The sequence below is a fragment of the Gadus morhua genome, chromosome 14 (genome assembly GCF_902167405.1).
Source record: "Gadus morhua chromosome 14, gadMor3.0, whole genome shotgun sequence".
Lineage (NCBI taxonomy): Eukaryota > Metazoa > Chordata > Actinopteri > Gadiformes > Gadidae > Gadus > Gadus morhua.
Genome location: NC_044061.1, coordinates 15,382,116 through 15,409,403, shown reverse-complemented (window position 1 = coordinate 15,409,403; position 27,288 = coordinate 15,382,116). Strand labels below are relative to the sequence as shown.

Here is a 27,288-nt window from a genome sequence, read left to right as displayed (position 1 = left end):
TAGATTTGATGAAAATAGCATACATATTAATAAATAAACACATCCAACGCAAAGATGTATGCTAGATAGATAAGCCTACCAGCCTACACCCAAATGTACCAGCTTGGAGGCAGATCTATTCATCATACATCTGGGTAGAAACTCCCACTTGTGAAAATACTAATGGGTCGATTTTGAAATGGCTCATAATGGCTAATCACACTCTTTAAGTCGCATACAGCTAACAACCCACAACCGGTATGACACAATCCCTAATCCATTGTCTGTTTTTATATGGGGCAGTGTGCAAGCACCTTCAACTGGAATTACTGTGTGGGACAGTTGGTTTGTGTTACTTGTGTTACTGTGATATGAAGCAAAGCTCTTTACCCTCTGCAGCAGAGTTTACAGCCTTGACTTGGCACCGCTGGGCTAAGGAGGTTGCTAATAATCATAGAGAAAAAAAAAAACCTATCTGGACAGGTATGCTCTGAGAATTATATATCTACATGGTATAGATTTGGACCACATTAAAATATACCCATTCGTGATTATTTTATGTGTGTGTGTGTGTGTGTGTGTGTGTGTGTGTGTGTGTGTGTGTGTGTGTGTGTGTGTGTGTGTGTGTGTGTGTGTGTGTGTGTGTGTGTGTGTGTGTGCGCGAAAGGTCACCAGAAACTTCTTGACACTTCTATGGTTGTGAGCCCAGTCACTCCACAGGGCAGAGAGTTTAGCGGTTGGAAGAGAAGAAACCAAAAAACATCTGACGTGTATTCTGTAAGGTCAAGGAAACCTGCAGTCAGTGTACATCTGTGTTTGTGTACACAGATGTACACTGACTACAGGTTTGTGTAACAAACAAAACCGTTAGTGTGTATGTGTAGGCTTGGGTGTATGTCTATGCATGTGTGTGTGTGTGTGTGTGTGTGTGTCTCTCTATATGGTTGTGTGTTTGTGTGTGTATGCGTGCCTGCGTGTGTGTATTGAGAAGAGAGATTCGCCGTCAGACTGTTCAAACAGTTCATATCAGGCAGAGAGTTTATATGAGTCACATGGACAACATCATGAGGTCAACAATACTGTTTATAGTACACGTGTAACATGTGCTAGTTGGTCTCTTTGAGTCCAATTACATTGCACGTTTTGATAAACCCATGTCCAGAATGCTAAGCACTTAATTAGGCCTACCTGGCAACATTTTATTTAAGCTGCGTCAGCACCCAATGTATAAATTATACAAGGTAGGGAATTGCAAGTTGGAATAAGGCGGTACTTAAAACAAATAGCATTGAAAATAGGATAAAATGATTCATAAAAAATGTAGCTCGGAGGGTGTTGTGTAGAAAGAGCAAGTAATACGTGGATGTATTCATGACCGTAGATTCTTTATGATTGAACCAGTTGACGATGTTGCTGAGCTTTAAATCATAGCTTGACCTATCGGCGAGTCATCTGTCAGGCGAGTCAATGGTTTTGAGAGGGATCATCAATACGGTCGCGTATCAATACGTCAATGTCCCATTTTTTCTCTCGGTGTTGTTTGTGTGTGGTTTGTTATGCTCTCTGATACAAAAAAGCAGCAATATGTCGCTGCGCTCGTGCGTCTGATTATTATTTTTATTATGACGATAATCCCCTAATGGGTTCCGTCCGCGCTTCCAACTCTTCCTGCGCCAATGAAACCCCCACTCCACTCCGGGCTCAGTGGTGCTCCGTTCGCGTCTCCGCCGGGTTTGGTTTGACAGAACAGCTCTCTGCTTGTGTGTGAGTGTGTGTACGCACAGAAGTTCATCGAAACGGAGGTCACTACAAGATATCGATTTCAACGGATTTGGCTCCAAAGTGCAGCGCGTGTCGCGGGAGGAGAGATACGCCGTGATGGACGTTGCGCACCAACGTGGTGGGCGTGAGGTTGTGTTTTCTTTATAAACACCCGAAACCCTGACCCAAACCTCGCATTCAGCGGCTTGGATCTACCAGAGGATTTATCAAACCGTTGTTTTATTTTTTTTTGGTTTTAATCTCACCAACTCCAGGATTTATCCGTGATGACAGCTATGTGGGGAATACAAGTGGCCTTGTGTACTTTCTCCATGCTGTCCCTGTCGTCCGGAGGAGACGTTAAGCCGCGGAGCTGCGGGGAGGTGAGGCAGGCTTATCACGCTCTGGAATACAGCATCGCCGATGTGCCTCACCAGGAGATATCAGGTAGGCACCACTCCGGTAACAAAACCTTACCTTCTGTCAATCAAACATCCAATGACAACCTAAAAGAGAATACAACGATGGACTCCGGTCTGGACTACCTGGGACTGCTTTACAAAACGCGGACGCCTGCTGCTGTTAACAGATTCTGTAGTAGTGTGCAAGTTTGGGTTCTTTCACTTACAACGAGCCGCAGTGAAAGTGTCTTAAATCGCATCACTTCCTTCCATCACGTAGTTAAAATGGTCTGTTCAAATATGGATGATGTTGCGCCTTCAGTCGATAGGAGCTGTCCATGGTACACAGTTCCTGTTCATGCTGATCGTGGAAACAACAAGGTGTGTTTCATTCATAACTTGGGAAGGAGTATATATGATACATCCAATAAGGAGTATGCTCTCTCTGCATGGCGAGGTACCGGGCTGCCTTCAGTGATTGGGTTTCTGTGAACAGTCTTGTTGCTTGATTAATGTTTCATATGAAATAACATGCTTATGATTAGATCAAAAGAATAAAAAGAAAAGGTGTTACAGTACAAAACATTTTATATACAATATATAGGTATTATATCCAAAGGCAGCATAGTTGTTTGTGACATTTTCAAACTATTGCTGGGAGTGTGTGACCAACTACCTTGCTGACGGATAACTTAAAGTGCATAATTTAAGATTAACCTCTCGAAGTAGAATAAAGTAGGTTATTTAACATAATAGAGATAACAATATGAATAATAACATTAGTTCAACATAAACTACCCATTTAAGTAGACTAGGCACAAGGTGTTCAGAAGAATAAAGAATAGAAAGAAACATAAAATACATGACAGAATTGCATCTCCTTCCATCTATTTCATATAAAAGATGCTCAGACCTGTTGCCGTATTCAACACGGTGCTGTCAGGAGCTTTCAAATGTAAACTATATTATTTAACAGTAGGGGGCTCTGTACACTCGAAACGCATTCGCCAGAGAAGGCTTTTCTCAAAATTCGCAGCCAAACATTTTCTTCTTTCGATATTTGCTCTTTTGATGTAGACGATTTATATTGATGGTTGTCATAACCTCTTGTTGTGGTTTGTTATATTATCTACATTATGTTCTCGGTTATATAAGCAATATGTATATTATTATGTTATTAGTTATATATTATTTATATTGTGCTATCTGTTACAATATCTTCATTCATTATGTTATCAGTTATATTCAAAGCAGTTCTGGGATTAAGACTACCTCACTAAGATAGGCTTCAACGGCGGATCTAGAAACGAACCTGTCAAGACAGACTTTCTACTGTCGAGCTGACACAGTGGAGAAAGGGTTTTAATAAGTCGCTGGTCGCAAAACGCACACATATAATGGCATACGCTTCTTTTGGGACAATACCTGTGTGTGTGTGTGTGTGTGTGTGTGTGTGTGTGTGTGTGTGTGTGTGTGTGTGTGTGTGTGTGTGTGTGTGTGTGTGTGTGTGTGTGTGTGTGTGTGTGTGTGTATGTGGCAAATGGGGGGGGGGGGGTGTCATTGTGCAGTTAGAGACTTGAATTCATTATCTCGTCATTATAACTGTCAACTTTGATTAAAACAATGTTGGACCCCTCAGTTGGCCCACCCAGCATCCATGTATCATCCCCTCATGGACCAGTTACAATTGCAAATCCATAAAATGAAGTGTTAAATTGACTACCTTGCAATTTAAATCAGATTTTTTAAATTTGCATTATAGGTTGGCCGCTCACACACACACACACACACACACACACACACACACACACACACACACACACACACACACACACACACACACACACACACACACACACACACGAAGGGTAGAACGTTTTCAAATATTTATTCAGTATTTCAGGGCATATTAATTCAGACACATTATGTATTTCCAAACCTTGAATGAAAAGCAAAGTGTGCTATTTTATCAGAAAAACCTTTTGATTGGTAGTAAACTGACGCTAGCTTTGTTAGCTTATGTAACACCTGTCATAGACAACACCTTCATGGTAATTGCTGATCTACAAATGTCACTGTTTGCTATGATCAAGATTAAACCATCTGTTTTTGGGAGGGTGGCGCACAGTGATCAAACACTCATTAAAATTCACATAAACCATGTTCTCGATGTGTAATTTGATTTTTAATGTCTTCGAATAACCTTTAAGTAAATACCACAGAGGTGAGAGTCCTTGCATGCTGCTTTAAGAAAATGACTTCATTAGGGGTAATTAGCAATGTTAATAATAGCTTGTAATCAGATGTATATGTGTTGAGTTAGTGGGATTAGCATCCGTCCTTACATGATACGCTGAAGCGATGCCACTTCCCTTCTGGCTACAAATAACATTTTCTTTACTCATTTGCATATGCTATTGAAAACTTTAGGGCAATATACAACTTTTTCTGAGTTGTGTACACAGAAGCAGATATTTGAACTACACAACCTGAGGCAAGGTTTTTGATTGCTAACGTGATACACAAAAAATAAAAATACAATTTAAAAAAACTTTCATCCTACAAAATTGTAAACATTTTCTTTGCATTTTACCCTTCATATTTTCTCCCTAAACACTGAAATGGCTGATATATTTGTATGTATTTTAATATTATAGTTTTATTTGTGGTTGATATGTAAGGCTACAAGACATCTGAAAGACCTTATGTTGATCCTCCAACCATTATCTTCTGGCCATCTGCACACCACCCCTGTCTTTTCCTCTGCTGCCCTCGCACTCTGGAAACCTCTCCCTGCTCACACCAAGGGTCCTGAAACCATTATTTTAATTCCAAACATTCAACTTTCATCCTGTGTGTTAAGCCTCCCCTTCATATCACAGCTTCTCTTGCCCTGCTCTCTCTCCTGCCCATCTACTCTTTCCCCCCAACATAAACACGTGGTCTTCTGTTTGCTTCCTTCTTCATCTGTTAGTTCCTTTTTTTTTTAAACATCAGATTTTAAACCTCAGATGTTTACCCTAAAATGAGACCTTGGGACCTTTGAAAGGTGCTTCATATATATATATATAAATATATATAGATATTATTTTAGAAAGAATACAAATACAGCTGAGATGCATGTTGGACCATTAGGAGTAACACCGACTTTAGCGGCATGTTGTAACTTTGTGGTGCAAACCATTCCGTCATAGTCAGTGCAGTCCTTGGCAGCCGGCTGTATTTGTCCGGGGAGAATAGTAATAACTGTTTTGGCAGTGAGTTGGACAAGACGTAATTGGTTCTTTTAGCCTTCCGGGATGGAGGTCAGCCATGTTGATAAATAGAACTCCTCCTCTCCTGCTCCTCCTCTTTCTCCACGAGGGAGGCACCTGGCTGCTGCTGCGGCCGGTAGTGGTGGGAGGGAGGGGGAGAGGGGGGTTGATAGGGAGGGAGGCCATCAGTAGTTCTCAGTAGTTTGAGTTTTGTTTGTACAAAAGAAAAAACAGTGGGTTCTGTCAGCCAAACCAACTCAGGAGAGGAGGGGAGAGGAGGAGAGAGGAGGAGAGGGGAGGGGAGGGGAGGGGAGGGGAGGGGAGGGGAGGGGAGGGGAGGGGAGGGGAGTCGATGGGTGGAGAGGATGGAGGTTGAGGGGTCGAGAGAAGAGGAGAAGAAGGGAGTGGAGAGGACCCGAGAGGAGGGGAGCGGAGGGCTTTGAGAGCAGCGGATGAGCACAGTGACAAGAGGAGAGTGGAGGGGAGGAAAGAGAAGAGGAGAGAGAGAGCTGAGATTAGGGGAGAGGTGGATGGGTGTAGAGAGGAAAGGAGGGTAGAATAGAGGGGAAGGGGAGACAGGAGAAAAGGAGGTGATAAGAGGTGACAAGAGGAAACGAGAGGAGGTGATGACAGTAGGGGAGAGGATGAAGTATGACGAGCAATTGCGGAGGGGAGGCTGAAAAGAAGAGGAGAGTGAGGAAAGGAGAATAGGTTAGGAGAGACGAAAGAGGTACTAACGTATGAAGAGAGAAGGGAAAAGAAGAGGAGAGTGAGGAAGGAAAGGAGAGGATGAAGTATAAGAGCAAGATCAGAGCATCGAGCGGACAGCCATGTGGAAACCCAGTGGGTCTGTTCTCCCCTTGTCCTATCCTCCTCTCTTCTTCTCCTCTCCTCCTCCTCTGCCCTCGTGTCCATCTATCGCCCGGTTCGGAGAAGGTCTATTACACGCTAGTCAGTCACAGCACGCTTACAGCCATGAGTGAGCCCAGCGTGTGTGTGTGTGTGTGTGTGCGTGGAGGTGTGTACGTTTTTTCTCAGTTAGTCATCAATCAATGCGTCACACCTCCATAATTTCTTGTGGACCTGCTGTTTTCAAGAACAATAGAGCAGAGAGCCATGAAAAGCTTCTGGCGCCGACCTGGGACGTCTTTCATGGCAGCATTAGCAGCTAGTTTAAACAATTTCACAAGCGTTACCATGGCACTAGCTTTACCATGGCGGCATCAGCGATGTCTACCTACTCACCAACATCTTTCAGGATCTATTTATTTATGTTGTGTACTTGGTAACAGTTCACATTAAGGGTACATTGATTAACCATTGATTAACTCTAGTTAATGCATTAATAAGCATTATCTAACAGTCAGATAATAGTTAAATAATGGTCTAGTTATCGTACATAATGATGTTTATGTTTAATAATCTTGATCATGTTAATAAAGGTAATGGTGTTCATGTTAATTAAGGTATTCATTTTTATAACCCTAACCCTAGCCCCTATGCTAAGGCTATACAATAATAATCATTAATCCATTCAATTTTGTTGATTAATGGTTTATTAAAGTTCACCTATTTTAAGGGAAAGGCCTAGCAGATAACGGAATTCACATAGTGTGCACAACCAAGTACCAAAGTTTATACTCCCAGTACTAAGGCTGTAGTCAACCAAGGAAATCTTGGTTGACATTCTACCAACTCAGATTCTTTGTCCGTGGTTCAAGGTTTTATTCAGTGTTTATTATAATGGGTCCTTAATATTGATGGCTGCAATGCATGCCAAGGTGCTAAGTCTGATACATTCCTACTCTAAACCTATCGTGCATTAAACACAAAAATCAGAAAAAAAATACATCAGCCTGCATATGTCCCTCTAGCTCCTGAATAAGGGATTAAGTAGCATCTTTTTCCACAGAAAAGTAACACCATTTGTCCTCAGTAACTGCATATCGACAAATCAATCGACCAACCAATCGACAAACTGACCAGAGCTTGACAGTCCTACTAAGAACATTACCAAATTCATGTTCTGTAAATATGATTCAATTTTAATCTCAAAGCAAATTGAACGAAGTAAACAGTAAGAACATATTGGGGGACATTCTATTTTTAGTACATTTACATAAGCATGTTCTTAGCTGTGTCAGGCACAGTAAGCTCCCACACTAGCTCATGAACATCTTCAGGGACAGGAATTGATGAGATGTGAAGATGAGCTGACACACAAGGACACACGTGCACTGCCATGAGTGCATATTGCCTTAGGAGAGCCAAATGTGTCAGGTCTTACAACTCACTCAAATCTTCACTCCCACTTCTGTTTCCTCATATGACAAAGAGATCACAAACTATTCTCAGTTCTTGTTTTCCATTTTGAGTGTGAGTACCAACTGTGTGGCACTGTTGTCAAATTTGATGAAACATGTTGAAGTGTTTGTCCGTCCACAATATTTGTTTTGGAATCAAAAGGAAGTGTATAATGATCATGGGACCCTGGTCAGCAATTATTAGGTTAATACATATGCACAGAGAAAAGTAAATTCAGCTAAGTATTCTGTAGTAGGATAAGAAGTATAGTGTATATGCATATGGGCAAAACAAAATGAAAAGGAACAGGAAGTTGGGATCCGATTATGGGAAAGGAATGAAGAGGTGCCATACGACCACCCTCTACACATTGCATGCATACATTGCACATTCAAGCTTACAAGGAACCATGGTTTGTGCTCCCAGAGACTCAGTGAAAAGACCCTTCGGCTGGCTTAGGATACCAAGACAACACTTTCACTTTCACTTTTCAATCAGCTGCCAGCCTAAATCAGTAATGGAACACGGATTAGAGATTCCAACCCTCTCAAGCTGCAAAAAGCCGCTGGAGAATAACGGCGGTAAATTTGGAAGGACGTATGTGATTGAAGTTTGGGGATTAGCAGGTCGCACAACGGCGAGGGATATAGTGGAATAGAAACAGGAGAGGGAGGATATAAAATGCCAGTTCAATGGAAGGCATTTGTGAGTTTTGGATTTACATCCCACTGTGTGTTCCACTGTCACTGGTGGAAAACTGGTGTATCCTGTGCTGAAGTATAAATATACCCTTTTTTTACGTGGTAATATGTCTTCGAGCTTCAACCTAGTAATATTTTAAATTTTGTCACTCTTACTAAAATAAGTGTAATTAGGAGAAACTATTATTTTTGCTGCCAACTAGTGAAAGTGTGAAAGTTACTCTCTGCTCCATTCAAACTCTCTTTTACTATACTCTTCAACATAACAATGAAGGGACATCTGTTGATGTGTGGAGCTTGGTCTTGTCAGTGGTTAATGTTGATGGCCACGCCCGGGAGCGTCAAGCTTCTCGGCACTAAAAGTATATCACTACGATGTTTGTGGATGTGTGGAGCTCCGTCTGGGCAGTTGTTAACGCTCATACACACAATGGTACAAGCGTAAATAACACTACACTTTAAAAGCACTACAACTGCTTTTATTATGCTCATTGAACTCTAAGGCCATCCACTGCCACCAGGGAGGGAGGTTCTGTGTCCGAGGCTTTTCCACTCTGCCCTTTTTATTTTGAGGTGGCATGTTGTCCCTGTGTCCACATGGGTTTCCTCCGGTTGCTGCCGTATCCCCCAAACCAAAAACATGCAACCTATCCAGTACCAAGGCGAGGGTAGTATAACTGGAGTTTTTTCCCGGGCACTAACCTTTGTGCTAACTGCTCCTAGTTGGTAAGCATAGGTCAAATGCTAAGATTTAATTTAAATTTAAAAAAAAAAAAAGCATAACTATGAGTACTTAACATACAGCCGTAGTTGTTATTTTCTGTCAATCTTACCATAAACAATGAGCTGAAAAAAAAACAACTAAAACCAAATAGTTAGGGACTTTGCATGTGCATATCCTTCAGCATATGCACATGCAAACTCCTTAATTAGGAGTTTGATTGTGCACATGTAGGGCTGGCCGATATTGCAAAAATTATTATCAAGATTATTTTTTCAATATTAATCACGATATATAATTTGATACTGCTGAAGCCTGAAGAAACCAGAGTGTTCATTAGTTAAACCTTACGCTTTTGTTTATTACCATATTTGTGATAAGGTAACATTTAATCACATTTAAATATCAACATTTAACTTCACAAACATGTTTTATCTGCCCCCAAACAGAACAAAATAAGGTAGCTTGCCTTGTAACCTATTGAAAATAATGTAAATAAAAATAAAACCTCCGAATTCGCACAACCAATGCATAAAAAGTAAAACAGTAGATGAACAAAGGCCCTGGCACATGAACTGAACTTTAATATATAAAATATGAACTAAGTAGTGCTTACGTAAGTGCAAAATGTAAACATTGTAAAACCAGATATTATGCTACATAAAATAATGTGTTTAAAACTAAAAGATATGTCTGTGACTATCACATCAAACTCCTTTGGCAGGGAGGCAACCATCTCAAATGTTTGTAGAGGTTTATTTCTGCTGTGTGACTGGCTAACTGTGTTAGGGTAAATCAATATCAGAACATTTTTTTTATATCGAGCATTTATGTCTAATGCTTATCGTCGTAATCGACGTGAGAATTATGGCAATTGATAATCGTAATCGATTTATTGCCCAGCCCTATGCAGCATATGCTACAGCATATGCACATGCAAACTCCTAAACTATTTAATTGTATTTTTTTTTTCAGCTCATTGTTGCCAAGGAGAGGTAGCCAAAAGGTTAGGATGGTAATTTTGCAGTGTTCCAGACACTTGCATATGTCACTAAGCCTCCACTGATTCACGCACACCCACTCCTGCACTCATCTCAGGGTTTATAACAAGACAGAGCCGGGCCTCGCCTGCCCCTGTCCACTACACAAGATTACATCACAAAGAGAAAACCCCAAAGATTATTCTGCAGTTTTAAACAAGAAAAGTTGCAGGTTGAACAACGCAAGGTTTGGGAAAAACCTCACACACAAGAAACCTGAATACAATAGTACACCATCGAAAATTACAGATATTTGTCTCCCGTTCACACCCACCCCCAGTTGCACCATAGCTGCAATAATATCCCTGTCATTACCAAGACACATGTTCCCGCTTCAGGGAGCGTACCAGATATATTGCTCCGGCCGCTCTCCCGGTCCCTGGGTGCTCTCTGTCTCTGCACGGTGATCTGGATATAGCCCTGTAGTCCCCTGCTCTGCACGCTGATGAGAGAGTGTGACTGAGAGACGTGCTCCATACTGGGCTGTGGGGAAGCGATCCCTTGTGACGTTCCCCATCAAGGTGTCAGGGATGTAAATACATATCACACCTGGGACTTTTTATTTTTGTTTTTCCCGACACATGCGGGTACACACTGGGTGACGCGAGGCGCTAAATAAGTTGGCCCTCTGAGATTCAGGGGGTAGGGATGGTAAGGAGAACGAAAGGCGGGACGACGAGTACACTAATAAACGTGGTGGTGTTGTCGCGGCAACGTCACACGCCCATCAACGACAGTAAACAAACTTGACATTGGCAGCTGCAACGAGTTGTTTATTTGCAATTATTTCCACTTTCACAATTTCGTCCCCTGAAGACAAGTTGAGTTCGGTGGAAGAATCGGCTCCATGTCTCTGAACAGTAAAGCGTTGTTATGCCACACGGTTAGGAGACCCAGACCCTGCTAGATGCCCCCCACCAAACACATCCTCAGGTCCAGTCACAAACCCTACGACAACAATGAAAAGAAGATTACAGGGAGGTTGAGTTACCCTCCCTCCCGTGGCCTGAGTTTCATACATGCTAGGAATAACAACCTGTTTTGAATGACAAAAACGTAACACAATACAAATAAAAGCTGCTGGTGTCCTCCAACGCTTCCTGCTGGTCCAAAAGCATCGGCTAATCTCATAAGTCAACCTTGTTTTTATGGGGGGACTATAGACCAAGCTAGGGGAGTGATACTCAACCTAAGGGATGCGGACCTATAGGGGGCTGCATTCTTTTCAGAGGGGGTTAACAGGAAGATTCAGAAAATACGCTTTTTTTTTTATGTTCCTGTTAATTTTTCCTTAATAAAGTAATATGCTGGTCTTAAACAACAAGTCCGAAAATATTTAACTGGGGTGGCACTTATTAAGTTTACATAATGAGTCACTAGTGTGCGGTAACGCTGCTTTTATCCTCCTCTTTGCCCGTTGTTAACAGCAGTCCTTCTTCTAGCACAAGATGCACTTCAAAAGGCCCTGGATCTTTAGAGGGTAAAGTACTCAGAGATAAAGGGTTGGTATATGTGTAGGGGGTACACTACTCAAGAGATAAAGGGTTGAGATATCAGAGATGGGGATGGTGTAGAGCAGAGGTCTTCAACAGGGGGTCCGCCGGGGTACTGCAGGGGGGTTGGGAAAGTTTTGGTTGATTAGACCATTTTTTTATATTCCCCCCGCAATTTTTTCCACAAATTGAAATGTCTTTAAATACACATTAACATGAATCCAACACACTAGCCGCGTTTACATGGACACTTTTGATCCGATTTCTAATCGGAATAGATCTATTCCTATCATGCGATCCGAATGGCATTTACAAAAGTGGTAAGCGTACGTTCGTATGTCTCTCGCGCACAACTGACACATCAGGACTGGCTGCGGCATTTTTATGCATTTGATTTCAATGAAAGCCCAGCAGGAGAGAGCTTTTCTCTGCCTGCTCCTTCAATTAAGAAGAAGGACAGCACAGTGACTCGTCCAGTCTTTATATCTACCCCCGACCTCCGCCGCAAACAATACGTATTTGGATGAGAGTGCGCAGCCAAGACTGTTGGGAGAGAGAGAGAGTGCTGTTATGTAAGGGATAATGTACAGAACGCCGGCCATTATCGGGAAAATAAGCGATCAGCAGAGAAATAGTCCACCAAAGATGTTGAAGTCGCATAGCAACAGGACACGCTGGGGTTGATAAGTTACCGGACTATTGCGGAGTGATAAGAAAGACACTAACAAACATCACTAATTTTCGTTTCCACATTTATGTTTTAAAAAAACAAATAGCTTGAATAGCTTTTATACATGATAACATGCAATTGATAGACATTGTTGATCTTGGCAGGTATCAGTGTATTATGTTGTGTTATGTTTATGAATGGCAGTGGCATGGCCACCCTACTCACTGTAGCTTGCAAATGTTTCAAATAAAAACATGAATGCATGAACCTGTGTATTATTTGAATATCTTAGTATTGAATGCAAAATAACAAGGTACATTTATACATGGCACTATAGGACCAGTTTAATATAAAACACAATATATAAGCAGGGGGTCCCCGCTCCATCTGTCCATCAGTTTGGGGGTCCTTGGCCTGGATGACGTTGAAGACCCCTGGTGTAGAGGAGCTAAGAAATTCTGCGTAACATGATCAGGAGTATTTTCCGTGCTGGGAAGCTGGCTATCTGTCCATGAGGCCCTCTACAGCCCCAGCCATCATAGACCTAACAACAAAAGCTGAAACTCATCCTGAGATCTAACTTATGTATCCTGTCCTCTAGCGTGCTCTCTAGTTCGACCATCATCTCGTCTAAATGTCATCAAATGATTCCCGATAGCCTATCTGCTTCATGTTCCATTATTGAAACAAATCGAACAACTTGTATTTATTCATTATTCTATCTATTGAATAGAAAGAAACACTTGGTCATACTTTACTCTACACACTTTACCACAGCATTGGCCTACTGAATGCCACAGATATATTTTAAGCATTGGACTGAATGCCACATAAAGATATAATTATGTTTTTGCGCGTTTCCAACGTTTAAAAGTTCAGGGAAAAATATATGCCTCTACTGGTGCCTTTTGAGGCAGTGTTGTTTCCGAATATTTGTGTGAAGGGCCAATAATGCTTACTATCATACATTCCTCACCATGTCTGTGGGCACATTTTTATGCAGTCACATGTTAATACCCCCCCCCCCCAAAAAAAATCCCCCCGCAAAATCTCAGTTCAAAACTTGAGAGCCCTTCATGTGTTTGTTTAGTAGGTGTCATCAACCGCACTGTTGAACGTGCGTGGCCTCAAGGTGACATCGAGACGCATCACGGCGGGTGCGTAGTGTTGCGAGCATGCTAATCAGCCTCCGCTTTGGCTAATGAGGTTGTTATTAGGAACGCTTTGGTTTCATATGCAGTTAGCCCGCAGACGTGAGATGACAGTCAACTTATCCTGCACTTGACAAGAGGTCTGTGTGTGTGTGTGTGTGTGTGTGTGTGTGTGTGTGTGTGTGTGTGTGTGTGTGTGTGTGTGTGTGTGTGTGTGTGTGTGTGTGTGTGTGTGTGTGTGTGCTTTAAGATTATTATTATTTTATCGCGATTGATCGCATATTGAGTTGATTTGCAATTAATCTGTAAATTTACGGAACACAACAGATTTGGGAAATGTAAAAAGGCGGTTAATTAGTACAATTGTAAACCAACAGTTACTACATGTATAGTTAAATTCAAATAGCCTAAGTAGCACCAAAGATTTGGGAATTGAAAACAGCCTGGCACTTACTGCAATTGTAATCAGGCAGTTACTTAATGCAAATGTAATTGAATGTTAAGTAAGTGGAACTATTCTTTGGGATAAACCTTTCAAAATCAGAGTAAAAAATAAATATAAATAAAAAGAATGTGCATTAATGCGTACATTGTTATTAATCGTGTTAAAATAAGATAATGTTAACTTATTATTAACGGGCTTATTTTGGCAGCCCTGATATACGTATATATATATATATATAGTAGGTCAGGTAATCAAACCACTAACCCTGGCAGTGTTAATGCCATGCTCTTACCAGTTGAGATAGCCAGGGAATTGAACACATAACTGGCTATGTTAACTTAATGCTCTTCCATTTGTGTTTGACAGGGAATCAAACTCTGTACACTGACCATATTAATGCCTTGCTCAACCAGTTGAGGACTACTGAACCAATTAACCACTGAGCGAGAAATATGAAAATGTAAAGGATGAGACGAAGAGAAACAAAGAATGACTTGTAAAGAACGACTTGTAAAGAACCACGTTTTAAGTAAGTTAGTTAACACAACCTTTGTGTGCCATTCGTAATCTTCCTCAACGCCAAGGGTTAGGCCAAGTTGAGTCTCATTTGGTAGTGTTGTCCATAAAGTTTAATGTCTAATTCCCAGAGCTCCCTCTGGGGTTTTCTGAGTTAATGGTCAATCTGTACCCTCAATTTGAATTTATTACCAGAGGCTTTGATAGTGAGCTAACCTCTATGGCATAATAGCACTAACTATTTGGGTAAATAACAGACCTATTATTATCAAACTTACAGTATTGACTTCATTTCCTGCAGCAGTAGTGCCCAGAAATGCTATTACTTTTTCTCTCTTTTATGATTAGTCTTCACTCTGGCTTTTCATAAGCCTTTATATTGAAGTTGAATAAACACACATGGTTCTTATGATTTGGCCGATTGGTCATTACTGTTTGAGAATAGGTCACAGGTGGAAAACAGTCGGGCTTTGTATTGCTTATTCCACACACTGAGTAATTGTAGAGGGCTGCGCTACACTCCTGTTTAATCGTTGAAAGTTGAAGAACCTTACCAGTGCTTCATGAAGTCCTACATGACATCACGGGGTATGGGGCAAGATTCAATGTAGAGCTAATTAATTTTCAACGGTGTGGGGAGGGACTCATCAAAGAGGAGTCTAAAAATAGCCAATGTGTTCTGAAACGCATTAGAAGATAAGAGCGGTGAAACAAATGGTTTAGCAGGTCAGGTGATCACACGATTACACACTTGCAGGTCTGCGTGTGTTGTTCTGCTTCTGTGGGATCATTCAAGAACAAGATGAATTGTATTTATTTGAAGAAGTCGAGAGAATGTGTATTCCCGTCATCCGTGAGTTTTACAATGTTGAATTGTTAAGAACAGTTGGGTGGAGTGATAGACTCATTACTGTGGCTGTCTCACAGTATTACAACCCAAGAACACTTCCTCCGTATAGCAGCTGACGTCCAGAACACTTTCGGGGGAAAATATATCCCAGAGGTTAGAAATCCAAAGTTAGTTACTTCTGAGCCAGAAGCTTAATAACCAAAGCCCTGAACAACCCGGGATTTAGACCCCCCCTTAGCCACACATAAACCATCAAAACCCCAGGATTCAGGCCCCACCTCACCGCTCTGTATAGAAACCATATGATTACAATTATACACTGTTTGGCCAAAGCCACAACCAAGCATTTTATTTATTAAATTGCTATGGACTAATGGGGACTTTTGAGTCTCTAAGAGTAAGGGCCCTATCTTGCATCCGGCGCAAGTGACTTAGTCACTGGCGCATGTGTCGTTGCTAGTTTACAACTGGCGCAGAGCGCTCTTTTGCCACCTGCGCCACTCGCCGGTAAATTAGGGAATGATCTTGCGCCCCAAGGGGCGGTTCGGCGGAAGGAGGAGGCGTGTTCTGGCGCAAACGGTATTTTGCCGTCTCTGAATACCATTGCGCTACTGACCAGGAAATACCTGGTTTAAAGTCAGTGGCGCGTTGTTCAGATGCTATTTTAAGGGCGCAAGCATACATGCGCATGCGATGCATACGGATTGCTTGTGCACCTCGCGCATACACTTTGCTTCTCTCATCTACCTAGCCGCACATTCTTGGTAAATTATTTGGGAAAGAACAGCTGATGCAGCGGTAATAAGTTGTAGGCTACTTTTTAATCAATGCATCTGCAAACACCGTACAGCAAACACATATTTTCTTGACACAGACATCGTGTAGGCCTACATGCCCATAACTTTTAGGATTGATGAGTAGGCCTATTTGATCGTGAAAAACATTGTTTTACCGCGAGTGAGTGTTAAAAAGAATTAATGAATGCGGGCGCGCGTGTGTGCTCTGTTTAAACACACGCAAACTAAACACTCTCATCATCATCTCATCTTCGTCCGCTTATCGGGGGTCGGGTCGCGGGGGGAGCAGCTCAAGCAGGGGGCCCCAGACTTCCCTTTCCCGGGCCACATTGACCAGCTCTGACGGGGGGATCCCGAGGCGTTCCCAAGCCAGTGTTGAGACATAATCTCTCCACCTAGTCCTGGGTCTTCCCCGAGGTCTCCTCCCCACTGGACGTGCCTGAAACACCTCCCAAGGAAGGCGCCCAGTGGGCATCGTTACCAGATGCCCGAACCACCTCAGCTGACTCCTTTCTAAGTAAAGGAGCAGCGGCTCTAAGCTTCTCACCCTATCCCTAAGGGAGACGCCAGCCACCCTTCTGAGAAAACTCATCTCGGCCGCTTGTACCCGCGATCTCGTCCTTTCGGTCATCACCCAACCCTCATGGCCATAGGTGAGGATAGGAACGAAGATAGACCGGTAGATCGAGAGCTTTGCCTTGCGGCTCAGCTCTCTTTTCGTAACAACGGTGCGGTAAAGCGAACGCAATACCGCCCCCGCTGCTCCGATTCTCCGGCCAATCTCACGCTCCATAGTTCCCTCACTTGCGAACAAGACCCCGAGGTACTTGAACTCCTTCACTTGGGCAAACTAAACACGTAACGCATAATACAATCAATGGAAATGTCTATTACCGCGGGGACACATGCATATTAGGATAGCATACAATACTGATAAGAAACAATGTTTATAATGTAGTGCGTATATCATTAAATAGAACCACAGTTACCACATATCATATGTTATAGCCTATCATACGTTTTCTTTGCCGAAATTTATTTGAGGACTCAGTATTTCTGAAGTTGTGGAAGAAAACCCCTTATTCCATGTGTGAATTAGGCCAAATTATTTGGCAAGAAACTAAGCCATTTGCAAATTCATGTGCATCTGTCTCATCGGAGACTGCAGACGCGCTGTCAAAATATCAACTCGTCCGATTCAAATGCGCTCATGGCTCTTAAAGGGGATGGGAGCTGGCACTCTCATTGGTTTGTTGCACGTTACGCCCAAACCACACCTACGGGTAATTAGGCTGCTTCAGACCAACCCTTTTGACGCTTGCGCCGCGGCGCAAGCGTCATTTATCCGCCTGTAAAATAGCGATAGCGCCGTAGAACCGCCCACAAAGCTACTTGCGCTTTGCGCTTTCCCACTTGCGTTTCAGACCGTTAAAATAGGGCCCTAAGAGTTCTTCCAGCCAGATAGTCAGCCAGTGAATAACAACCATAAAGCAGAAAAGCAGTATCACAGTAAAATAACACGATTCGCAGATGGATTTGAGGACGGCGTAAATATTGAAATGTAATATAATTCATATTTTCTAATTAAGGGACATTCATTATTTTAATTTTTTGGGTGAATCCAACTTGATTTCTAGACATCAACATCTTCTTTATGGTTTATTTGATTCTGTAATGAGGATATTCGTTGTGCATCTTCAAACTATGTTGTATAACCAAAACAAAAGTCATAACTTTACGAGCCAATGTTTTTATTTTTATAAGTGGTTTACTTTTCTAGAGGAGAGGGGTTTCGTAACTGTTAAATCCTCTTAAAATCCACTTAAACTCGATTTTTCTAACACATGCATGTCAGAGATATGTGCTGCCACTACTGAAATCACAATATGTACTTACAGACATACAAAGACAAATAAAGGAAACCATTTAAACTTTTACCTAAAATCAGGTAAAATCAAGTTTATAATTATTCTTTGTAAAATAAGTACATACTGTAATTGTAATTTGCAGACACATACATATATTTTTGTTCATCTGCCACTGTTCAAACCTTAATGCCTTCGCCTTAATGACATGTATATGTACCGTCTAACCCCTACTGCTCCTCCATGACATGGGTCTGTAGTGTCTAACCCCTACCTGCTCCTTAATGACATGAATATCTGTAGTACCTAACCCCTTCTTGATCCTCAATGACATGGATCTGTCGCGTGTCTAACCCTTGCCTTCTCCTTATTTAAATGTATCTGTAGTATCTAACCCCTACCTATGCCTTAATGACACTAATGACCAAAATAAAACACTGGAAATTGCTTTGGATAAAGGCGTCTGAAATGAGTAAATGGTAAAGAATTGTACACTGAAGGAGAAAAGAGACATTTTCTAATATTCTCTGAGAGTCTTTACTAAACCCAGGCAAACCTTAAGTCTAAATCCTCTCGAGCTAATGTCTGAAAGGCAGATTTTCGGCCCCCACGTTTGGTTCAATCTTCTTTGGTTCTTGTCTGCATGTGGAGCAAAAGGAGACGACAATGAGGTGAAGAAGCATGGAGGACATTCCAGCCTGTCTGATCCTTCATCCCTCGCCAGGAACCCGTAAAGTCATCCATCACTGTCACGGCCTCGGCCAGCTCGGGAAGTTATTTGGAAGTTGGGAGATCTCGCGCCCTCCCGCTAACATATGGCTGGGTTTGACTGCAGGAGCTATCTGTGTCATCGCGTTTGGACGTATTCAATTTGGGTCTGGGGTCCCGTGGGGGGAGATGGAGTGGTGAGGGGGAGGGGGAGAGGGACTTCCAGATGGCAGAGCTGGGGTGAGATGAGCCGATGCACTGATGTCTTCCTTCTGCCCGCAGGGATAAATGTGATCCAACACACTCACTGGAGACCGGATTCCTTTAGACCACAGGATCTGGAGTTCTGCTGTCTCTGCTCTCCTTCCACCAGCTCATGCTTGCTTTTCATTATATTTCCCATTAGCTGTTTAATTTAGCAGACGTAGATATATAAACGACTGACAGTGGTAAATGCAATTTAGGAGCCGTTAGTGGTGAGGTCATTTTTCTCAAGGATGCCTTCACACGGAGTGCAGACACTGGGGTTCAAACCCTGGACCTTTTTAGCTGGGAGTCAAACACCCCAACTACTAGGCATTCCTTTCCCAAGCTTCACTGGTGTTTTGATCCTTCCTCTCTCTCTCTCTCTCCCCCCCCCCCCCCCCCCCCCCCCCCTCCCTCCCCCTCTCTCCCCCTCCCCCCCCTCCCTCTCTCAAGTAATTATCTTGCCAAGTATTTGGCATTTGGAGGTATACCTTAAGATTTAACCAACCTTCCCAATACCGCGGGGCTATTGACAGTATTTAGATTCAGCTCTCTCTCTCTCTCTCTCTCTCTCTCTCTCTCTCTCTCTCTCTCTCTCTCTCTCTCTCTCTCTCTCTCTCTCTCTCTCTCTCTCTCTCTCTCTCTCTCTCTCTCTCTCTCTCTCTCTCTCTCTCTCTCTCTCTCTCTCTCTCTCTCTCTCTCTCTCTCTCTCTCTCTCTCTCTCTCTGATGTAAAGTGTATTTATTTACCACTCATTAAAAGCCAACACAGAGCATTTTGTAATCTGTTTTCATGCATTAAATTGTCTATTCATTGATCAAAATCTCACATGCAGCACTATTTATTTTTCTCACACATATTTATGTATTTTGTGTTTACACCTCATTTATGCTTTTGAAAACACATATATTCATCATTAATCTTTTACAAGGATGTAATATTATAATGTTTTTCCAGCCAATATCCATACATATATGAAGTATATTCTTCTAACAGTGTTGCTATAAGCAACCCTTAATGTTTTTTGCCAAGCACTCTCCCTGTGTAGTAGTCTTGTTTTTGCAGACTCTGGTTTACGTAAAGACTTTAATTACAACACAGCTTTAATTGCTGTTTGAACTGTTCCTGCTATTCCAATTCAGAATAAATTTATTTTAACAGACAAACACTTAATTAAGCTCTATTAATGCAAATTGTTGCATCATTTTGTATCCAGTATCTTAGTAGTGTGGCATAATTTTGAGCTATTCACTTGTGCTCTGCACAAGAAAGTGTAGTGAAATGGTCTTTAATAATAGCAATATGAGGACGAGGTAGAGGCTTTCTCTGTTCGTGTCTATCTCATCTTGATTATTATTATGAATACTATGTTATTATTATGACGATTACTATAAAAAGCCGGTCTCCTTGTGATCTAATTCTCTAGCAAGGAAAGGTGGGTCTAAAGAGTCACGGCAATTTTTCCCTGGTGACCAATAGGATGTGAGGGGAGCAGAGAACCTTCTTTAAGATCACATTGAGGTGATACAGACGTTCACGTCTTAAGTCTGGTGTCTCACCCCAACCATTCCGAGGGAAAGAGGCAGAAAGAGAGACAGAGGTAAGAGGTCTAAAGATATTCAGCATGGTGGGATGGAGAGAGAGAGAGAGAGAGAGAGAGAGAGAGAGAGAGAGAGAGAGAGAGAGAGAGAGAGAGAGAGAGAGAGAGAGAGAGAGAGAAAGGCAGTAAGAGGGAGATAGAGCGTGCAAGAAGAAGAAATGCGAGGTGTCAAAAAGCTATTAAGCATACTCTGGCTGAGACAACATAGAAGGGGGCTGTCAGAAGAGAGGCGGAGGATGTGTACCCACGGCGACATAGATCAGCACTCTGGTCCGGCCCCACCTACTCTGTGAACCTATATGCTAATGAGCATTCGGCAACAATGCCAATCAAACCCTGACCTGCTGGCTCCTCCATTACAGACATCAGAACTTACACTGCTCTTCCCTAACCACTTGGGGGAGGGGGAGAATAGGAGGGGAGGCATGTAGGGAGAGATAAAGGGGGGGATCAGAGAGAAAATGGGAGTGAGATGGAGAATGCACTCCGACATGAGGAGATAGGAGGAGGCATAGAACGTGAGGTGTAAGGTGAGAGATGGAAGGAATAGAGGGAGGGGGGAGGGAGGGAAAGAAAAAGAGGAGAGAGAGATAACTTTCACATTGACAACCCTTATTTCAATGTTTACGCTTCCCTGTATTGGTCTTAGTGAAGAAAACGAGGGCCAGATAAGATAGAGAGAAAGAGAGAGGGAGAGAAAAAGAGAGGTTGGGAATAAGGGAAGAGATGCAGATAGGGAGGGAGAGAGAGAGAGAGAGAGAGAGAGAGAGAGAGAGAGAGAGAGAGAGAGAGAGAGAGAGAGAGAGAGAGAGAGAGAGAGAGAGAGAGGGGACAGAATGATAGGAGGCAGAAAATTACGGATATGGAGATGGAGAGAGAGAATGAAAGGAGAGAGAGTGGGGGAGTTCGAGAGAGAACGAAAGGAGAGAGAAGGAAAAAGAGAGAGAAATTGAGAGTGAGAGAAAGAGAGCTGAGAGAGGGGGAGGGAGAGAGCGTTAATAAGAGGAGAGAGAGAAGTCGTCAGTCCGCAGGCAGTGGTGTTCCTGGGGAGCAGCCAGAGGGTCGGAGACGAAATCCAGAAGAAGAAAACCTGCTTTAATAAGGAACAACCAAAGGCTCCATCTGTAAACATACGCCCCCATCCCCCTCCAGCCTTACTTCACGTGCTGCAGTCGAAGAAAACTTTAGCTTTGGGTTGAGTTTGACAAATGAACAGATGTGTGGACTCAAGTCACATGACTTGGACTCAAGTCAGAATCAAGTCATGAATTTGATGACTTTAGACTCGACAGAATGTAGTGAGACTTGCAACTTGACTTGGACTTTAACGTCAGTAACTCGTGACTTCACTTGGACTTGAGCCTTTTGACTTGAAAAGACTTGCTACTTTCCCCAAAACCTAAAGATTAAAAAGTGTAATTACATGTACCGCATTCATCCATCGAATATAATTGCAGGACAACCAATGAGAGGAACTGTCAAACAACGTGCCAGTTGGCAAAAATGATACCAAAGATAGTTTTGTTCGGTTTTGGTCACTATTGATAAGCCCATATTAAATTTTCCGCAAAACCTGATATCCACCGTGTTACACTGTCCTGTTATCTCCCTTTCTTTCCAAACCGCGATAAACGCCAGCTCACCTTTTCTGCAGAACGCCACAAATCCAGTCAACCAATCACAGCGCACCATTCCACATCGTGTAAACAATTTTATATGTTATATTGATGCAATGAATTTATAGCATTTGGGGAAAAACGTGTAATGGATTTATGCATTTTGGTAAAACAATGTATTTGTTTTTAAAATAAATATTTTATCATTAAAATCTGGATTTTAATTTGTAATGTTATTAAAACCTCAAGATGCTATATGAAAGTTTGAAACAGAAAACAGTCGTTCATCATACCACTTTCTTAGTAAAGAAAACAAATTTTACTCAAATTGATCAAATTGGATTTATAGCGTTTTGGAACCAAACTCTTGCAAACTTAATCAAATCAAGCTACTTTTTGTTCCAAATGTGTTTGAAGAATGTTCTTGCAAAAACGGTTTTGATTATTAAATACAGATCTTAAAAGCGTACATGATCTGTGAAAATATTATTACTTAAAAGGACTCGAAAGGACTTGAACCTCAAACTGTAGGACTTGGGGGCTTGTCGGTCTTGACTTGGGACTTGACTCGGGACTTGCCTGTCTTGACTTGGGACTTGACTCGGGACTTGAGGGAAAAGACTTGAGACTCACTTGTGACTTGCAAAACAATGACTTGGTCTCACCCCTGAAAATGAATACCTGTTTCAGGAGCACATAACAATAGCATATTGACAGAAAAGATCTGAGAGCCCAAAGCATTGCACTGCCTTTGAATGTCAACATTACCATAGACTATTAGACCTGGCCCGGATTCATATCAAAGCATATGTTGAAATACTCAGTAATGTTGAGAGATTCATTTAATTATCTGCATCAGTACACGTAGTTATGGAATTTCAGCATGAATAAGTGCTATTATTTAATCTGCCTTCACAGCATAGCATGGCCTGCGCTTGTGGCTCTCTGGCTGGGATATAGCTGTTGTGTTTTCCAGAGTTTGGCCGGGTGTGGGGGTACGAGGAGAAGAGAACGAAGAGGTCCATATGCTGCTTAGCCCATGGCCAGGCAGGCTAATATATACCACTGGGACTCTCCAGCAATGTTTGGCATCAGATCTTTGTTGGGGCCCGGGTATGTACCACTATTCCCCACCACCAATCGCTCAGCAGAGCCCATATATTCCTGCTGGACGTATAGTGAAAGAAAAGTGGTAAAATACCCCCGAATTTGAATCACTGCCAGGTTAAAAAATAAGGGTGATGTATGTGTTTTGGAGGGCTGGTAGCTGATGGCTGCAGGGCTAGCGGGGGATTGGGAGGTATTGCTATCGACGGAACATTAGCAAGTTGGCGCGTTTCTATGATTCAGTTGACCAAGTTAAACTTGCCCTGCAGAGAGCCGCAACGTCTATGGTTTATTTTCTAATATCAAACCGACACAGATCGTAAAAGTACGGACAAAGAAAAAAGGAGGGGTAATGACATTGTTTTTTTCTATACTTCAAAGATTAATTCTGTTTTTTATTTTTAATGATCAAATGTGGAAGTGAACAAATTATAAGTCTGTATGTAGTGTGAAAACATCATAGGCAAGGGGAAATAGCATTCTGAATGCATTAGACATTTCTTGTATTATATCACCTATTTCAACGAACAAAGAACAACAACATAGAAGAAAGTCGTCACAACCTCAATCGACTGAATTTAATTAAAATTCAACTTGGTTCCGTTTGCATGGAAATTAGCAAATGGAACAGAAAGGTTCACTTTTTTTGACACACATACTTCAATACGTCTAGCGGCATGGACTGTAGAAACTAGCTAACAAGAAGATTTTTTTTTTCTCATGGTAGCTTTAATATTGCCCCCCAGCCATTGGGACCAGATTTAATTTCTGCCATTAGCCAGTGACCAGCAAACAGAGGCAGCAGAGCAGTGTCTGTGAGCTTGCAGCGGCTGTAAACAAAGTTGCTGTTCTGCTCAGCATGTGGAGGGAGACCAATGCTCTGCATACCAACACCACACCGACAGCGTGCCCTGCTAATGACAAGCACATTCACTCGCAATAAACAAGAAACCAAGAAAGTCAAAGTAACCGTTTTATTAAAGAATACAAAAAAGTAGTCCCTCCAGGCTGCCTTCAAAATGCACGACGGTCGCTATGCAACACACTTTAGCGTCCCTCCGAGAGAAGGCTCGGCTAGAGCAGTTCGCCGGCAATTTATCCTATGGAGCAGTTCACTCGCCGTGTGCCTAAGCTTTCGTTAGTCTCTCCATCGCCTTGTTTACTCCCGGAGTAACAACATTTACACCCTCTCCATCATCCAACATATGTTTTACTTTGTAACTTTCTACTTCCAGGCGCGGAGTAATATGCAAACTTTCACAAAATGATCGGGCGTCATAGCAGTTATGTATACGCTCATTATACAACAGTTAGGAACCAATCAGATCGCTGGATTTAGGCCCCCCGTTGTATAATTAAGCAATAGATCACGACAGGCTGTGGTATGTGCTCATTATACCACTGTTAAGGGGCGTTGTCCGGCCCTGACGCGCAGCGGAGAGCCGGCGACCCCCTTCACAGTGGTATAATGAGCACATACCACTGACTGAAGTGATCTATTGCTTTTATACAACGGTTACTATTATGGCGAAACGAAAGTCATAGACACACTACATTTAAAAAGAAACCAAGAAAGTCAAAGTAGCCGTTTTATTAAAGAATACAAAAAAGTAGTCCCTCCTGGCTGCCTTCAAAATGCACGACGGTCGCTATGCAACACACTTTAGCGTCCCTCCGAGAGAAGGCTCGGCTAGAGCGGCTCGCCGGCCATTTATCCTATGGAGCAGTTCACTCGCCGTGTGCCTAAGCTTTCGTTAGTCTCTCCATCGCCTTGCTCACTCCCGGAGTAACAACATTTACACCCTCTCCATCATCCAACATATTTTTTACTTTGTAACTGTTTCTACTTCCAGGCGCGGAGTGATATGCAAACTTTCACAAAATGATTGGGCGTCACAGCAGTCATGTATACGCTCATTATACGACAGTTAGGAACCAATCAGATCGCTGGATTCAAGCCACCCGTTGTATAAATGGACACATACAACATACACAACATCAACATGCAAGCACACAACCACAAACACACACACACGCATACACACACACGCATACACACACACACACACACACACAAGCACACGCACACACACACACACAAATAGCCATAACATTGATCATGGAAAACATTAATGTCAACATGTATATGTATTAGAGCTGTCAGTTAAACGCGTTATTAACGGCGTTAACGCAAACCAATTATAGCGGCGTTAAAAAAATTATCGCGCGATTAACGCAATTATTTTATTTTAAAAGAAATAATAAAAAATAAAAAAAATCTTTGGCTCATAACAAAGAAGCAGTAGCCTGACTGCTATGTTCAAATGACATATGTTCAAAGCAGTCGTTTAATTGCACTATAGGCTCTTTTTTTGTATCGTCCTGTTTTGATCAGTATATGCCAATGTTGTTATCAATAAAAAATCATTTGCACAAGGCAAGCCGATGCACTTCACCATGTTGATAAGAGAATTAAAATGAGAAGAATTATGGGACAAAAAAATCAAGGGATATTTAGCATAGAAAAAGAATTTGCGATTAATCGTGAGTTAACTATGACATTAATGCGATTAATCACGATCAAATATTTTAATCGCTTGACAGCTCTAATATGTATATATGTATATATATGTGTAGATATGAAAACACACACAAGCCAAAAAAAACACATATCGTGTGAATTTATTGACAATATGAATCATGTATGTTAAAACATGATTCAATCAAATTGATTATGTGTAAGTAAAGACTTGACAACCTGTTGTTAGCAGGTGGTCTCAAAGATGTTGGTTTGTGTGTTGGTGTGTGTGTGTGTGTGTGTGTGTGTGTGTGTGTGTGTGTGTGTGTGTGTGTGTGTGTGTGTGTGTGTGTGTGTGTGTGTGTGTGTGTGTGTGTGTGTGTGTGTGTGTGTGTTTGTGTGTGTCACATGTCACTCAATCACAGAGTCTTGTCACTGACATGTACTCAAGTATGTCACACACTGATACACAGAGAGAGGACATTTATATATTAAACATAAAAAGGTCAAACACATACCACTAAATACCGCACTTACACAAGGAGGTTATTTAAATAGATTTTGAGAACAGTGTGTGTGTGTGTGTGTGTGTGTGTGTGTGTGTGTGTGTGTGTGTGTGTGTGTGTGTGTGTGTGTGTGTGTGTGTGTGTGTGTGTGTGTGTGTGTGTGTGTGTGTGTGTGAGAAATGGTCTACCTTCCTTTCGTTAGCTAATCAGCTCGTCCGTCCCACCCATGTGATCAATCTCTCAAATGACAGTCAGCAATCCCCCCCCCCCCACCCTCTAATTGCAAGCTACACTTCAATACTTTTTTTGGAGGTTGGAATGATAATTACCCAGAACAATTAAAACACATCTGTGCCACAAAGACCTCTGCATGAACACAGTCAGTGTGGGATTGTGTTTGTACGTCCAACTGCGTTTTCTTCTGCCTCACTTCCTTTTCATTAGGAGAATGTTCTCGCCAGCACGGGAGCACTCCGGCTAAAGCCCCCCGAGACGGCTCTATTCATTGGTCGGTTACGATGCCCTCTTTGATTGCACACATTAAGACGTGTGATTGGATGGTTTTAAATGGGCCGGGAGTACGGGAGGTGAGCTCCCTAGTGGCTAACAGAGAGCTAAGCTAGCAGAGAGTTAGGCTGGCAGAAACTTTAGCTAGAGCCACACTACCAGATGGCTAAGCTAGCAGAAGCTAAGCTATCAGAATGCTAATACATCAGAGTTAAGATAACAGGCAATCAAGTTCTTGCTGATCGTGCCATCTAATCCATTTCACATACCTGAAGTATAATATAGAGTACTCCAGGCTCATACGTCATAGTGTATAATGTAATCATGTTAAGGAGAATGCAATGTTGTTTATAATTCACCAAGTTTGAACAAGTCTCGTAAATCTTGTGTTACTTATCTGTTCTGAAAGACGGTGTCAGAGAATTCTACTGAAAAATAATAATTGGAAAGTAATGTCACAAGAGGAGCAGGAAATACAAACATGGTCATTTTAGACAAACCCTGACTGCAGCTGAAAGAATTTACCATATCT

General features: G+C 42.1%; 1 protein-coding gene across 4 annotated transcripts in view; it reads left to right on the top strand.

Moving 5' to 3' along the window:
• Window positions 1–1,905: 1,905 nt before the first annotated feature.
• gpc6a (glypican 6a) overlaps window positions 1,906–27,288 on the top strand; it is a 119,926-nt gene continuing 94,543 nt past the window's right edge. For 3 of the 4 annotated variants that reach the window (XM_030376291.1, XM_030376288.1, XM_030376287.1), the window contains exon 1: window positions 1,906–2,187. In XM_030376291.1, the coding sequence (XP_030232151.1) occupies window positions 2,028–2,187 (160 nt within the window). In that variant the 5' untranslated portion in view covers window positions 1,906–2,027. The remainder of the gene's footprint in view (window positions 2,188–27,288) is intronic. The other variant, XM_030376289.1, reaches the window with a different exon arrangement.